General features: G+C 35.7%; 1 protein-coding gene across 1 annotated transcript in view; it reads right to left on the reverse strand.

Moving 5' to 3' along the window:
- Nucleotides 1-454: 454 nt before the first annotated feature.
- LOC112042938 (uncharacterized) overlaps nucleotides 455-16,671 on the reverse strand; it is a 70,689-nt gene continuing 54,472 nt past the window's right edge. Inside the window, exons 6-7 of the mRNA XM_024078164.2 lie at nucleotides 4,821-5,036; nucleotides 455-2,926 (exon numbers count right to left, since the gene is read on the reverse strand). Coding sequence (XP_023933932.2) covers nucleotides 4,839-5,036 — 198 coding nt within the window. The 3' untranslated portion in view covers nucleotides 455-2,926; nucleotides 4,821-4,838. The remainder of the gene's footprint in view (nucleotides 2,927-4,820; nucleotides 5,037-16,671) is intronic.

Below are 16,671 nucleotides of genomic sequence, written 5' to 3' on the forward strand. Positions count from 1 at the left end.
TTAGGAAGTATAGGTTATTTTTGCATTTTAATATTGGCCATGTTTAACACATTGCCCAAAAATACAAAAATAATTATTTTGACATAAACAAACGCGTCTTTATAACGCCCATAAAATAAAAAAATAAGGCGCATAGCAGTTTAGTCACCAAGTTCAAACATCCCAAAACTTAAATTTGTTCTTAATTTGTATACTTAAATTGACACAAAGTAGTACACTGACACTGTTTTTATAATATAATACATTTATTTCACAATCTACAAAGCACTTCGTGCAAAATAATATTAACATACATAATAACATAACCATATTTCATACAGCCAGTCAAATAAACATTAACGTTTACCTAATTACGAAATTAATGAATAAGTAATCTATTTATAATACAAAACGTAGGATTACATTGGTGATGGTTTTTCTTCGTAAACCGCTATAGAAAGTTAAAAAAAAATCAAATACAAGCAAAATTGAGATTTCGCTTTGCAATTCTATGTAAAAATGTCATCCGGTGCTTACTGGTGGATATTACACAGTAAATAAATGACATTTTGTCAATTGATTTGATGTTTGTTATAATAAGTTGATAATAAAAACCAAAATATTATTTATTATTTAGTAAAATAACATAATATTACCAAAATAATATTTATTATTTAGTAAAATAACATAATATTACCAAAATAATATTTATTATTTAGTAAAATAACATAATATTACCAAAATAATATTTATTATTTAGTAAAATAACATAATATTAGTGTCTTTCTCGTTCTCATAATATTTTTTTTTTTGATAAACTAAAACTTTATTTTAAAAAATTAGTCTAACATTGAGCTGCTAAAGTTACATGTATTATTACTGAGGTTTATTATGGACGGGCTCATTTTATAAAATAACAAAAGTTTATCCATCAGAGGATCTCACCCTAGGAGTAATAATATCTAATACCATCATCACAAAACCATACATTTTGCATTACAATTTTGTTGTATATTTGTATTAATAATATTTATCATGATGATATATGATAATGAGCTTAATTAATAATGCCATAAATAATTATTTAATACATATTTATTGAACCCTTGCAAAATAATTTCATGTGTATTTAATAACTATTACCACGGAATATGTAATAGTAAAAGCTATTATATGGACAAAAAGAAGTGTTTCATTTACGGTATTAATTTTTTCAAGGCACTTGTTTTCTTAAATACTAAGTTATAACTAAGAAATAAACAATTACATCCTTACGATTAGATATACGAATAAATTGACACTATTTTTAAAATTTAAATCCCATCCCAGTACAAATAACAGGAACCGTTTTATATATCTATATTATTAATATGATTGGAAAATATATAACAATCATTTTGTAACACAAAAATTTAATAGTGAAAAAAAAACTAATATATTAAGTTATGACGATAGCCTGGGATATACAGAAGATAGATAGATATACAGCAATATACTTAGAAACATATGCAATATAAAAAATACAAATTACGGATTTATTTAAACCTAGTAAGTAGTTCCAATGTATCAATTATGCAACATTTGAAAGATATACGTGTATTGATTAAATATACATATATTAATTTATAATACCATTAAAATATAATTATGTATATTGTTTACTAAGCTAATTTATCACATATGGCCGCTATATTATAACAAAACTTATACCTACTGTTTCTATAGCTTTTTACAATAATCAAATTATATTTCTAACACAATAATAATAATAAATTGCATTGGTAACTATTCAGTTTTAATGGACAGCCAAAGCATCACATATCTAGTTAATTTTAAAATAAAATGCTTATCTACTTAAAAAAATATACAAGTAAGTACCTATTTAGATACTTCATAAAATAGTAAAACTATGCAAATTTTCAAGTCTCGGTTAACAATAAGAATAAATGTATATATAGGTATGTATATATATCATACATTACAAACATAAATGTAATATTTATGATTAATCATCATTCATCATATCATTTGTGATTAAGAATAAGCTTATATAAAAGACGAAGAAACTACCAGCAAATCGCGATTTAGACTGATGAGTATAATGCGTGTAATTTAAATGGCACGTTTACTCTCTGTGCTTGTGTTGTGTAGTATAATTAAAAGTAAGATCTTGCATTCCTTCATCAAAATACAACAGTAGATTGTTAACAAGTTATGAAAGAGACTAAAATTATTCTTTATGTTCTTTTACTAGTTTTAGTCCCGAGCGTAATGAAGAAAAAAATAGAAACTGATTAATACGTAATAAGTTTTAGCGTCGTGATTGACACTCTAGTTTCACGAAAACTACTTTTATAAACAAAATTCAAAATTTAAAAGCAAGAAAATTGAGGCTGTTTGTGAATATGTTGAGGCAAAAGTTAAAATAATTGAGATTTAAAAACAAGGATTTTGTTTTTTAAAAGTAAAATTTAAAAGTTCATCTATTATTAAAAATATAATAAAAAAATTATAAATAAATGAGATAAAAGATAATAATCGCTTTCTTTCGTGAGGTACCTTAGTGACGGTCATTTTGTTTACGTATTTTATCTCATCACATTGACCGACAGACAACTGCGTTATCCAATGAAGTACCCTAAATCGATTTTAGGGCATCTAAAGTACATTTTATTTCTATTTTTACAATAAAACATGGCATTTCATTAAAGTAACTTCAACGCATAAAATTCAGCATAGGTATATAAATACAGCATCATAGTATAATATCGTTGTTAACTTATAATCCACCCGAAGTAATGCAATAAGTCATATTAAGACATCATATAATACGACATTGTCATATCATAGCGGCGTAGATCAAATAAATTCTGAGATCAAGTCGATCAGGATTTTGCATACAGATGTTTCCGAAGTTGATCCAATTCTTCAAGAAATGTTTCTGAAACTGAAAATTTTGTATTTGAATACGTTAATTTTTTTTTATAGCGAATTATACTAACACATCGAATGACCTCCCACTTCCAATATTTGTCTGTAATTTTATGTTTAATATAATAATACTAAAGTAAAATAATTTTAATGTTAATATGATAGATATGTAGAGATTTAAAACAAAATCGACTGTTCACTTAAAGATAAAGTATCTTAAGTCAGCAACTTCGTAATAGGATTATTTAACAAAAACTTATTACTATGCAACTTGGCATGTTAAATAAGTACTCTATTTACATCATGTCCTGAGAATTTGAACTTTGTAGCAGTTTCTACCAAACTTAAGAGGGTACAAAAATACTACAAAATACTTTGAGAAAACTATGGTGAGCCAGGGCTTAATTTTCTCGACTACTTCTTCGCAGGCGCCTAACGTTGTTCCGACTTGGTGAGGTGCACTACCGTGCCCCCACATAATACTTTTAGCAAAAATGGGAATTTGAAATATTACGGTCTCTGGCGTTGGATTTGATTTTCATAGGGTTCGATTCTCAGCTCGGTTCAATTTTATTAAGCGACGCAGAACGAGGGGTGTTATAAGTTTGACGTGTCTGTCTGTCTGTCAGATTGTTTGTGGCACCATAGCTCCCGAACGGATGATTTAAACTTTTTTTATATGAAAGGTGACTTACGGGTGGGTCTTAGACATGTCTGATGAAAATCTATTGAGCCGTTTAAAAGTTCCGGGGGTTGAAAGTGGGGAGGAATAACCGTATATATAATAAAGAATGTCTGCAAATATACTCAAGTGGGGTCTTAAATGAAAGCCCACTGAAAGAGAATATCGATGACTTGATCGAGAGTGTAATTAATAATTTCACGACTTTCGGGGGTTTTCAAAATTTTCATTATATTTTAATTTACTTAGGACCTTATATTTTTTTATTAGGTGTCGAATTATGTGCCCTGCCCTTGCCACTTCAGCTCACTCGATCACTCATAGAAACTCCAAGCATAACTAGCTCCATCGCAAGCTGAGTGACTTTAAGCCTTCTAATATGGACCATAGTTAGCCACCAAGTCTCTTCGATGGGCAGACCACTTAATTTGAAGAGCCGATGGACGTTAGGGTCCCAAGATGCTGGAATAGCGAACTCGCACCGGAAAGGGTTGGTCGACCCCCACTAGGTGGACCGAGGACATCAAGTAGGTTTCACCCTACATACAATGAGGCATTCAAAACGAGGGCCTAGCTAGCTTTTTTTTTATTCTTTACAGCCCTTAACAATGGTAAGTAATGATTAGATAGGTTAGTGACTTGTTAGGAGGAGGCACACCCCTTTCGGTTTCTACGCGACATTGTACCGGAACGCTAAATCGCTTGGCGGTACGTCTTTGTCGGTAGGGTGGCAACTAGCCACGGAAGCCTCCCACCAGCGACACCTGGACCAATTAAGAAAACCTCAATCGGCCCAGCCGGGGATCGAACCCAGGAAACGTCTTTTAAATCCACCGCACATACCACTGCGCCACGGAGGCCGTCAAATATACACAGATACATATACTTTATTTGCACAACACAAAGACAAATACAACTAAAATAAAAACATATTAAGAAGAGATCAACATACAAAAGGCGACCTTTTTTTTTTTTATTCTTTACAAGTTAGCCATTGACTACAATCTCACCTGATGGTAAGTGATGATGCAGTCTAAGATGGAAGCGGGCTAACTTGTTAGGAGGAGGATGAAAATCCACATCCCTATCGGTTTCTACACGGCATCGTACCCGAACGCTAAATCGCTTGGCGGTACGTCTTTGCCGGTATTTTTTGCCTTATCGCTAAGTAACGATTTCTTCTAGGCAACCTTCGAGGAAATATGTATTGTACAGTGATTCTACTAACCAAAACATTAAGAAAAAGTCAGCGTAGAACTGCCCCGAAGACGCGCTGCCCCCTCGACATGAGCAGCTCCACAGCACAAATGGCAGCAATAAGCAGCAGCAAAGCTATTAGGGCAAGGACTGCTCGGCATCTTCTTCTTCTTTTCTCTCCTCGAGCCAGCCTTCTTGTTAGTTCTTCTCCGCGGCTCCCGTCAAGAGTGAATAGCGCACTGGCAGCCTGAAGAGAATTAAAAAAGAGTATAATTAACTAATTTCAAAATGACAGTCAACATACTAGAAAGAAAGAAGAAAGAAAGAAAGAAGAAAGAAAATAAATTTATTCAAATCTAAAAGTTACAGACAGTCAGTACCCTATCCTTATGACAGCATGTCTGTCTGTAACCCTTAAAAAGAAAGGGTGTACAGCTCAGCTTATGCCGTGCACTACATACAAGCATAACACACGGCGCTGATTTTCAGCTGAGACCCGTGTGACGTCACAGCTTATAATTGTACAAATAAATTGACATTAACTAAATTAAATTAAAATAAGCAGCAAATATGTGTTACATTTTAAAAATATATAATTACTAATTAAACTACAGATATAATGTGATACTAGTATGTAATGGAAAACGACAATGCAATTTATATATATATACATTTATAATATTATGAAGTGTATGTATTTATTAATGCATAATATATATTTTATAGTACATAAATATATATAGGTAAATAGAAAATCATGTTCAAATTAAAATAACTAAATTATTAACTAAAATTTCAAAATTCCAAAAAAAAAAATGAGTATCCTATTTATCCTAATTATGTTGATTCCCTCTATAAAATTGATATTTCCACCGCACAATCCTCAAATTCCTTTTGTCTATTTAGTAAATAAATCTTCAACTTTCTACGAAAAGCAAATTTGCTTCGGGAATCACGGATTGGCGGTGGAATATTATTCCAGCAGCGAGTGGCGGCATATTTAAAACTACCCCTAAAGGCAGCTGAACAATGTCGAGGGACGCTCAGAGGCTTACGAGTGCACCTTAGTGATTCTCTGTCGCGGCTCATCCTGCTAAGCTTCTGACTCAAGTATACTGGCTTACCATCTTTTAGTATACCAAAAATCATACTAGCAAGATGTACCTTCCTCCTAGACCTCATCTTTATCATATTATGCTTATTCAAAAATGGAGTGACATGAGCTCTGGGGGGAATGTTGAAACAGAATCGCGCACACGCATTTTGAACCCGCTGTATGAGCTTACTGGTTCTGGCCAAGACACGAGGCCCGTAAACTACATCTGCATAATTTAATTTCGATAGTACGAGGCTTTCTACCAGGTGTATACGTACTTCTTGACTGATGTAATTACGAATTTTGTATAAGATCTTTAACCGGTAAAAGCAATTACGTACTACCGCAGCTATATAGTTGTCGTATCTTAGCCCAGAATCCATAAGCAGCCCTAAATTCCGGGCTTCAAAAACCCTTACTACGTGTATATACTATAGTCAACATACTAGCTGAATCCGCGCGGTTTCACCAGCGTGGTTCCCGATGTTGTAGGAATATGGGGATAATATATAGCCTATAGCCTTCCTCGATAAATGGGCTATCTAACACTGAAAGAATTTTTCAAATTGGACCAGTAATTCCTTAGATTAGCGCGTTCAATCAAACAAACAAACTCTTCAGCTTTATAATATTAGTATAGACAATAAGTTTACGCTAATCTTTTAAATCAAGGAGATTTTATATATATAAAGTGGTTTATGAGCAGGAGAGTGAGATTTTAAGAAAATTCTGAATTATCAATCCATATTTGGCTCACTGTTGAGCATGAGTCTCCCATCAGAATAAGACGAGTTAGGCCAATAGTCCACCACTCTACCCTAATGCAAATTGGTAGACTTCACACACGTAGATAATTAAGACAATTCAGGTATGCAGGTTTCCCCACGATATTTTTCCTTCACCGTTTGAGACACGTGATATTTAATTTCTTAAAATGCACACAACTGAAAAGTTGAAAAGTTGGAGGTGCATGTCCCAGACCAGATTCGAACCTATACCCTCCGGAATCGGAGGCAGAGGTCATATCCAGTGGGCTATCACGGCTCTTAAATTAGTTGATACGCAATGCTTAAATTTGGAATACTACATCTTTCGTTTTCGTAGCCACCAAAAAAGAATAAAGATACGAACTTATAGCCGGGGGTATCATTGATACAGGCCCCCCGGATTACAGGGGCCCCTTGCTTGTGAAAGCATAATCTTACTTAATCCGGTACTTCCCGGAAAAATAAAAAAAAACTGTAGTTTTCACTTCAGAAATTAAAAAAGTAAAAAATAAACTCTTTTTTTGTTAGATTTCGTTACTTACCCTTTATTTGGGACCCCCAACTATTTTAAAACAGTGCCCTTGGAAAGCTTTTTTATTTAAGCACTTTCTGGGCAAATGCCTTCTACCGTAGGCTGTACCTATCAGCGATTATGGCCAGGCATGATTGCAATTTGCAACAAAGGTTGTTATAAAATGAAATATTTACATGATTGGTCGGTTAGTACTTCAGTCTCATCTGACCTAGTTACTGACCATTCTCTGAATATACCGAAGTTTCATAATAATGGATCTCTAATAGTAATTTAATGTATGTTCGTGTCGATTAGTTTAATACTCGTTTAAGCCAAGGTTTACTTCAATGCACAGTAGCTTGCGGATTGTAATTTAAGCTGAGTTTACACCAGTAGCGTAACTTTCCAAGGGCCCTGTTTTAAAATAGTTGGGGGTCCCAAATAAAGGGTAAGTAACGAATTCTAACAAAAAAACGAGTATTTATTACCTACTATTATCATTTCTGTAGTCTCTACAGTTATTTTTAATATTTTCCGAAGAACACCGGATTAAGTAAGATTTTGCTTTTTTTTATTCTTTACAAGTTAGCCCTTGACTACAATCTCACCTGATGGTAAGTAATGATGCAGTCTAAGATGGAAGCGGGCTCACTTGTTAGAAGGAGGATGAAAATCACACTCCTTTCGGTTTCTACACGACATCGTACCGGAATGCTAAATCGCTTGGCGGTACGTCTTTGTCGGTAGGGTGGTAACTAGCCAGAGCCGAAGCCTCCCACCAGCCAGAACTGGACCAATTAAGAAGGCCTCCATCGGCCCAGCCGGGTATCGGACCCAGGACCTCCGTCTTGTAAATCCACCGCGCATACCACTGCGCCACGGAGGCCGTCAGAGGCTTTCTCACGTAAGGGGCCCTTATAGTCCGGGGGCCCCTTAACATTGACACGGCTGATACGACGGTAGCTACGCCCCTGGTTTACACAGACCATCAATTATAGAAGAACTCGTAGCATGCCAGCAATGGCATGTTAATAAATGGTACTGTGTTTGGCATTTACAAGTAAAATTCCATACAGTTTGTTTGTGTGTACATTTTAAATGGCATGCCACATATCGCTTAAATTAATTATCGCATGACTTTTTGTGTGTGATTTGGAAGCCCTAATCATAGTTGCAGCAATGTGCATACTACATATATATGTCAAATATATTTATTAATACATTTTGCATGTCTAGAAAGCGCAGTGTTGGTCTACCCCCCACCAGGTGGACTGACGACATCAAGCGAGTCGCAGGGATTCGCTGGATGCAGGCGGCTCAGTATCGTGTTGTTTGGAAGTCCCTACAAAAGGTCTATGTCCTGCAGTGGATCGGCTGATATGATGATGATGATTGAATACGGTAGGTACTAATGTAGATTATAAACGACGATGATTGTTTTTTTTATAGTAATACCTATGGGTCAAGGGTCTGGCCTGAAATATTTTTTTTTATTATTATTTTTATTTAATATTCTAGCACTAGCACGGCCGTGCATGCAACTGGCATGCCAGTGTAGCAAGTGTATCCATACCTTTATACTCGCACGATGAAACGTGATTTCGATAATCAAAAAGGGCTTTACAATTAAGAGGCAAATCGTCAAAAGTTACGAAAATGTGTAATTAATTAAGTTTTGTAAACGGAACAACTAAAATCGTAAAAAAGTAATTGACACAGATTTGTACGAATATAAAATCGGTCCACAAATTACGGTAATATTGGTGGTCATTCAAAATACATACGCGTAGGTACCTACATAATCATCTAAACATCCTCCTCGTCTCTGACAGTTAGTTAAAAAAGCTAACAGTGTTTAGCAGTTTTACTTTAAATTCGTTGTACTAACAGTTAAGGCAATTCTGTCTTATCCTGTCACTAGGAGCCCAAGCCTAGGGCTAATCTCCGTCCGTCACCTCGCATTAGAACAGTGTGATGGGTTTAGCTCCACATTCACTCCAAAAAGGAGAGAAGTGCACCTTTATAAATCAGTTGTTGATAGGAATAATGATTTTTTTTTAAGGACAGTCATTATTTATGTATCGGAAAAATTACAATAAGAAATACTATATTTTTTATTAATTCTTTTCTTTTTTTTAACTGAAACTTCCAGAACTAGAGCCTGAAAATGGCTAGATCTAGAATGTTAAAAAAAAATTGAAAAGCGAATAATTTGTGTCACTTTTGTAGCAGTCGATTAATGAAAGTTACGCAAGATCCTGTTTAATATTACCTCATTAATAAATAATAAAAAATATGTATAATTAAAAAGCAATAAAACAAACATAGCCTTTAAGTTGAAAGTTATCGCCAGTTTCACTTTAATTATGACGATAATCGGATACGTCGACTTAACAAATTAATATTACTCTGTTTCGATAACGTTACGTATTGTAAATTAATGTAATGATAATAAATATATTGTTACACAACATATTATATAATAGTATACTGAATTGAGTAGGTAAATAAGGGAAAGGAGAAAGGAAAAAGATAGAAAAGAGGAGAAAAACAGAAGTAACCTTAATTTATCTTTAAAGAAATCAATGAAACTGAAGAGACATATCATCATCACCTGATTATCCAAAACTAACATATTGTTATTAAAAAAAAATAGGTAAGCCACCTTCAGCACCCACCATCCAATAAGCCCACATGCCCGCAGCGCTAACGGCTTGACATCCGATAAAACTGATTGTGTATTGGTCGCGATGTTCATCATGCATTACCTACCTGACGTTTCAAAGTGCTTGTAAACTAAGCGTAATTAAAAAAAAAATGACTTTGACTTTAATAATACAAGCCACGCTTTCTTTGGTGGACCAGGCCACAGTAAAGATATTACAAGCAGTATAATAACTCGGCCGTATTTTTGAAATAAATACCTACAGCCGCGCGGTACGTAAACATGTCATAGGGCTGCCCGCCTGCAGCAATTTAATTACATTTGCTAACTTTGTGTTTCCACTAAGTTTTGTGATTGTAAATAAACTTTTTTTATATAAACAAATAAAATACTTTGTAAATTGTAGTAAAATGGGAAGTGATAAATAAAAATGCGTGTTTTTTGATTGGTTGATTTAATTAAGGCTGATACTACGTCAATGATCTTGAAGGATTGGTCGTATTCTTAAACATATTTATTTCGGTGATGCCATCTAGGTATTACCTCCACACTACGTGAACAAATAAAAAAAAAGATAAATACCTTCATGAAATTGTAGTGATTTAAAATAGATAATGAAACAATGAACAAACGCACTAATTGTCCCTACGATACGATAGTTCCCCTAGATTTCTCTAGGATGATTCATTATCAGATCTTGACATGAAAAAAATGGGACTAACCTGAAAGAATATTCATCCAAACAAAAAAGAAACGGTTTATAAATGACGGAAATATCGCTGTAAATACGATACGATCCTTTTTGGAAGTCGGTTAAAATTCTTGTCACCAATGCCAAGCTGAGCAAAAGTTTTATGAGCTTGCACATTAAAGCGCATAAAATCCGCCATTTTGATTTTTTTAAGAACTAAGTTACCCAGTGACACTCGGCCCATCTAGACGAGTCTAATGACATATCATTTATCAGTATGTGTGCTTGGCAAATTTGTTCGTAACACTCCCGAAGGTCGGCGCGGTCCGGGAGGGGGGTAACGATGCCCAGCGCGTACGACTTCACACCCGCGCAGTCCTTTCCTCCCGTCGCCCGCATACAACAAAAAGTCATAACATTCAAACACATACTCCTCCTTTGGGCTTCGCCGCAGTCGGGTAACAAAACACAAATGATCCGAGCACAGTCACACAAAACATTGTACAAGCAGTCGAGGTTTTAACACAAGCTTATCGTACCTACTGTATCGTGATTCATGAACCGCGTATAACTACCTATTTCAATCGTGTCAATCACTTTCCTTTACTCTATTCACTTTATTTACTAATCCAGATACCTACCTTTATTCTGGAGATAAAAGGAAATACCTTATCCATTAAAAAATACAAGATTATGTACCTACCTACTAATAAGTAAATTTATTTTAAAGTCTTACCTTTCAGAGTTTCCAGGTAACTTAAAAAAAGTTATCTCTGGATGGGATAATTTTGAATTCATGCATCCAAAAACGGCACAGTATTTCCTACTGGTCATAATTAAAAAAATCTAATACTATTAATACACTTTACTCTGTTAATACACCGTGCGTTCGTTCGTCACCGCGGCACAGTCGCGACTGTCTTCACCCTACGATCACCCCATGTTCAAGGTGCGTAGGTATAGCTCGCGTTTCGACCTCTAGTATGAAGTCCAACTACTGGTTGTAATATCTTTACTGTGACCAGGCGCTGTTAGGTGAGTAGGTAGTATGAAGTGTGTATAATCCGAGTTTTAACAGGTTTGAGCACAAAAACTCATGCAGATTTCGGGTCTGCATGTTTGTTGGTTCATTACCATTTATTATTATCTACCACCTTTTCGAATACATGGACTAAACAAATGCTTTGTATTAGTTTTATTGTTTGTTTTATTAAGAATATCCGATTTTGTTATCATAACATTATCATACTTGTAGCTAATCTATTAAAAAAAACACAAGAAATTTAAAAACAATCATTATTTTAATTGTATCTCTCCAAAACTACAACATGAATTAAAATGAAACTTGGCAGAATTTGAGCAAATACTACGAAAAAGGTTATAGGAATACTTCATGATGCAAAGAAAAACTAAAATGAAGCCTCAATAGCTCAACGGTAAGAGCGGTCGGACTCATCACCGAGGGGTGGTGGTTCGATCCCCGCCCCGTTGGTCTATTGGCGTACCCACTCCTAGCACAGTCTTTCCCGACTACTTGAAAGGGAATAGGAATATTGGTCATATTATAAAAAACTAGCGGACGCCCGCGACTTCGTCCGCGTGAAAGTCGATGTAAACTTTCAACCACCCCTACCCTAGCCCCACCCTACCCTACCCCTACCCTACCCTTACCCTATCCCTATCCTACCCCTACCCTACCCCTACCATATCCCTAACCTACACTTACCCTACCCCTAATTTTCTTTGCTATAAACCTCACGGAGCCCGAGACCTTTCCAACGAATGCAAAACCTTGGAAATCGGTTAGTGCGTTCTGGAGTTATAGCGTCAGGAAGGAAAACCCCACTTTTTATTATATAGTACTTATTTTTATATAGTTTTAGTATTTAAAAAAAAAAGAAAAAAAAAAAGAAAAAATCTGTATCCAGAATGCGTTCCTCGTATTTTGCACACTCAATACCTCACAGCGCCTAGTCTGTGGGGCTAGACGTTTACGTGTCCCCTTACCTTACCTTATCAGCCGATAGACGTCCACTGCTGGACATAGGCCTCTTGCATGGACCTCCAAGCACAACGATCTCGAGCCGCCAGCATCCAGCGGCTAAACGTGTATTGTTTACATGTATTGTTCTAAAATATTTATTTTGCCCTCAGCTAATTATTTATTACAGAGGATGTCATTGTTACACAACGAATAATCGCGCATACGTTGTCTCTACAACCGTACGACGTTACAATATAGGCCAAGAACAGCGCTCAAAGGAAATTATTATACCTACGCAAGACCAGACATAATAAGTGGCTATGAAGATTGCATGTTATGTGGTATTGTTGCATGCTTCCCTGGTGCAGTGGTTAGATTGTTTGGTCGTGAGGTGCAAGATTCGAGCAGTGCCGGCTTAAGGTAACTTGATGCCAGTAGCTTGCCTTGGAGGGGCCCTGTATCAAAATTAGTTGTGGAGCCCAATCAGTGGCGTAGCTTGTCTTGGAGGGGCCCTGTTTTAAAATTAGTTGTCGGGCCCAATCAGTGGCGTAGCTTGCATTGGTGGGGCCCTGTTTTAAAATTAGTTGTGGGGCCCAATCAGTGGCGTAGCTTGTCTTGGAGGGGCCCTGTATCAAAATTAGTTGTAGGGCCCAATGAGTGGCGTAGCTTGCCTTGGAGGGGCCCTGTATCAAAATTACTTGTGGGGCCCAATGAGTGGCGTAGCTTGCCTTGGAGGGGCCCTGTATCAAAATTAGTTGTGGGGCCCAATGAGTGGCGTAGCTTGCCTTGGAGGGGCCCTGTATCAAAATTAGTTGTGGGGCCCAATCAGTGGCGTAGCTTGTCTTGGAGGGGCCCTGTATCAAAATTAGTTGTAGGGCCCAATCAGTGGCGTAGCTTGCCTTGGAGGGGCCCTGTATCAAAATTAGTTGTGGGGCCCAATGAGTGGCGTAGCTTGCCTTGGAGGGGCCCTGTATCAAAATTAGTTGTGGGGCCCAATGAGTGGCGTAGCTTGCCTTGGAGGGGCCCTGTATCAAAATTAGTTGTGGGGCCCAATCAGTGGCGTAGCTTGTCTTGGAGGGGCCCTGTATCAAAATTAGTTGTGGGGCCCAATCAGTGGCGTAGCTTGCCTTGGAGGGGCCCTGTATCAAAATTAGTTGGGGGCACCAATAATAGACGTATCGAAAATCTCTTTAGCACTTATTTTTATCGAGAAGCACCAGATTATGTGAGGAGCATCTCGGCTTATACACTTAAGGGGCCCGTGTTTAAATTATTTAAATTCCTGTTTTAATTGTAATTTAATGGCTGATATTGCATAAGTTACGCCCCTGCTTGATGCCTTAAGCAATCTTCCCCTGTGGGCCCTATCCTTAGGTGAATAACAAGGAATTAATTTAAAAAATGTTAATACGTTAAATGATGATCATAGAATATCAACATCAATTTCAAACGTGCATTCTAAAAACTTTGATGTGCTCATTTTTTTCTCTTTTTGGTGCCCCCTAGATCGGATGCTATAAGCAATTGCTTATATAGCTTATATGATAATCCAGGACTGGATTCGAGTCCCGAAAAAAAGTCATTTTGATTTCTATCGAGAAATTTAGTCTCTGTTTAACTTTTAACTCGTGGTCTGTAGAGTATGGTTTTGGTTATGATAGACCCCATGCATCAAGGAGCACTTTAACCTGTCTAAATTATCTCTGGAATTCCGCCAAAATGAGGCAAAATGCCTGCATTTTTTAGAAGCTTTCCTTGTAACTGTACCTCCATTATAGTGAAACTTGAAAGCTTTTCACATTTTTCTCTCCAGAAAATGTGTTTATTCATCCCAAAATAGCAGCGGTTTCCACGCTATTAAGTACCTTATAGTTTCCATAACAATGGTTTCCCAATTTGACAACGTATCTCTAACAATGCACGTCAATTAATAAATTATTCGTCAACTTTCTATTTCAATTACTTAACCTTAACCTATTCGATTACAAAAGACTAAGTGTGTTTTAGATTAAATATTTATTGTAGTAATTTTTCTCAACAATGTCCGTAGATCGACAACGTCAAACAGGCCCTCGGGTAAACGGTAATTGGTGCTAAGGATTGATGCCTCCGACAAATCAATGTGACGTCAAGGCTGTAGCCACATTGCGTTACCAAGTAAACAAAGCTTTGTCTTGGAACTTAGAAATATCCTTCTTTTTTTGTTTGCTAATTGTGTAAGTGCCGTAGGCTCCTAATGGCAAACCTCAGCAGCGTCACAGGGGGTTTGGACGAGCGCACAAGCATCGACTGATGGGGCCCGAAGACAGAAGCAGAGTAGATGGGCGGGACGACTCTCTAAGGGCGTCTCCTCTGAGACTCGGACCTCGACTTAGAGCGCCGTTTGGGAAGGGTGTTTTGGCCTGAGTGTATCAGTTCGGGCGTCCCCGAGATCGTGAGTTAAAAAGCCCACGTCTGGGTGACGTCAAATATCGGGGACCTCGTCTTCGCCGGCGTACACGCTGTGTAGAACTATCCTTCTGTATTTAATAGGGTAGTTGACTCATATCAAATTCAATATAAACAATATCAATTTCGAGTAGTACATTGAATAAGGTACCTACCGAAATATATCGATATTAATTGAAAAAAGTCTATTTTTATATCTGTCGTCCATTTTGTGACATGTATTAAACTAATTTGTTAACTCCTATTTTTGTGAAACGCTCCGTTTGTAAGCGTCATGAAACAGTTGAAATATATACCATCATAGCCGACAGGGGTTTTGGTTCGTATTATCAAAAACATATTTAAAAAAACTAAAATTTTCATGTAATCACGTCTCAAACAACATGATTTTTTTTTCAATCTTACTTGATTGAAACTAAGGCGAACAAAGGCCATTGTTTTAATTTCAAAAAAGGACAGATTCTAAATTTTGCTATGTAAATTAATTTAGAATCTTACCTTTTTTGAAATGGTTTAGTTTATTTTATGTAGTTTTGTCAAATATTCGATCAATTTACTAAGAAAAAAATATGTCACTTACTGTTATTTATAAAATGTCGGTACACGAATATATAATTGAAATATTAAAATAATGTCAGCATTGAGTAAATAAGTATGTCAAAATCACTTTACGACTCACGGGTCGTAAAAAGTTATTTATCTTTTATAAATGGGCCTTTAAAGATTAAATTATTTAAGTATGCGAACAATAAATAAACAATTAAACATAAATTAAAGTTTAAAAAAAATAACTTTATTGCACGACACCTACGGGTATGTATAAAGTAGGCTTAATTACAATCACTATGTAATATAAAACATTCCTCGCTAGTGTTTGTCTATTTGTTTAATAAAAAGTCGAAAAGTATGGATTAAAATAGATTTTCGTATAATGGACGGCTAGAACGACAACCTGTGATTGAGATATTTATTTGACATATCATGTCTCTAGTCAATAGACACGTAGACATAAGGCAACCCTTTGAATCAACTTCAAAGGTTATAGGTACTTTAAGTGTTTCTGGCTTTAAGGGTTGTCACGAAACTAAGTGTCTTCAGAATCAAGTTTGTACATGATTTGCTGAAGAAAATATAAAAAAAATACACTTCTTCAAGGCTATCACGGTCAATCTTTATAATTGCCTATAGTAGAAGTTTATAGTAACAAACTCAAGACCATTTTATTTATCAGAATGTATTTTAATTTTATTTAGAACTACCTATGTATTTCAATAAAAAAAACACTAATCGGTCACATATATCTGTAATGCCACAGACAAGACTCTTCAAACATAACATATCTTTCTTATCAGGACTTAAAAAGGGATTACGATTAGTAATGTACTAAAAATGCTACATAAATATGTTTCAAATGTCGCCATAATAAAACTAAATGAATACATAAACAACTCAGACCAATTATTGTATAGGACCTGCCTCGCTAGACGTTACTTTTCTATCAAAGTATATGATCAACGATCTAATGCGATTATAAAAACTGTCTCTATACTATCGATGTTAAATTGTTGTAATCGTGTTCGTCGATTAAAGAGCTCCATAAAAATACCTTTTTGTGTAATTGAATTGTGTAAAAAACGAGCAAAAACTTCTAGTTTAGTATAAGATATATACCAAATCTAAGCTCGTTTTCTTCAGAAAATGACAGACAATTTTGTTC

Source organism: Bicyclus anynana, chromosome 20 (genome assembly GCF_947172395.1).
Source record: "Bicyclus anynana chromosome 20, ilBicAnyn1.1, whole genome shotgun sequence".
NCBI classification, from domain to species: domain Eukaryota; kingdom Metazoa; phylum Arthropoda; class Insecta; order Lepidoptera; family Nymphalidae; genus Bicyclus; species Bicyclus anynana.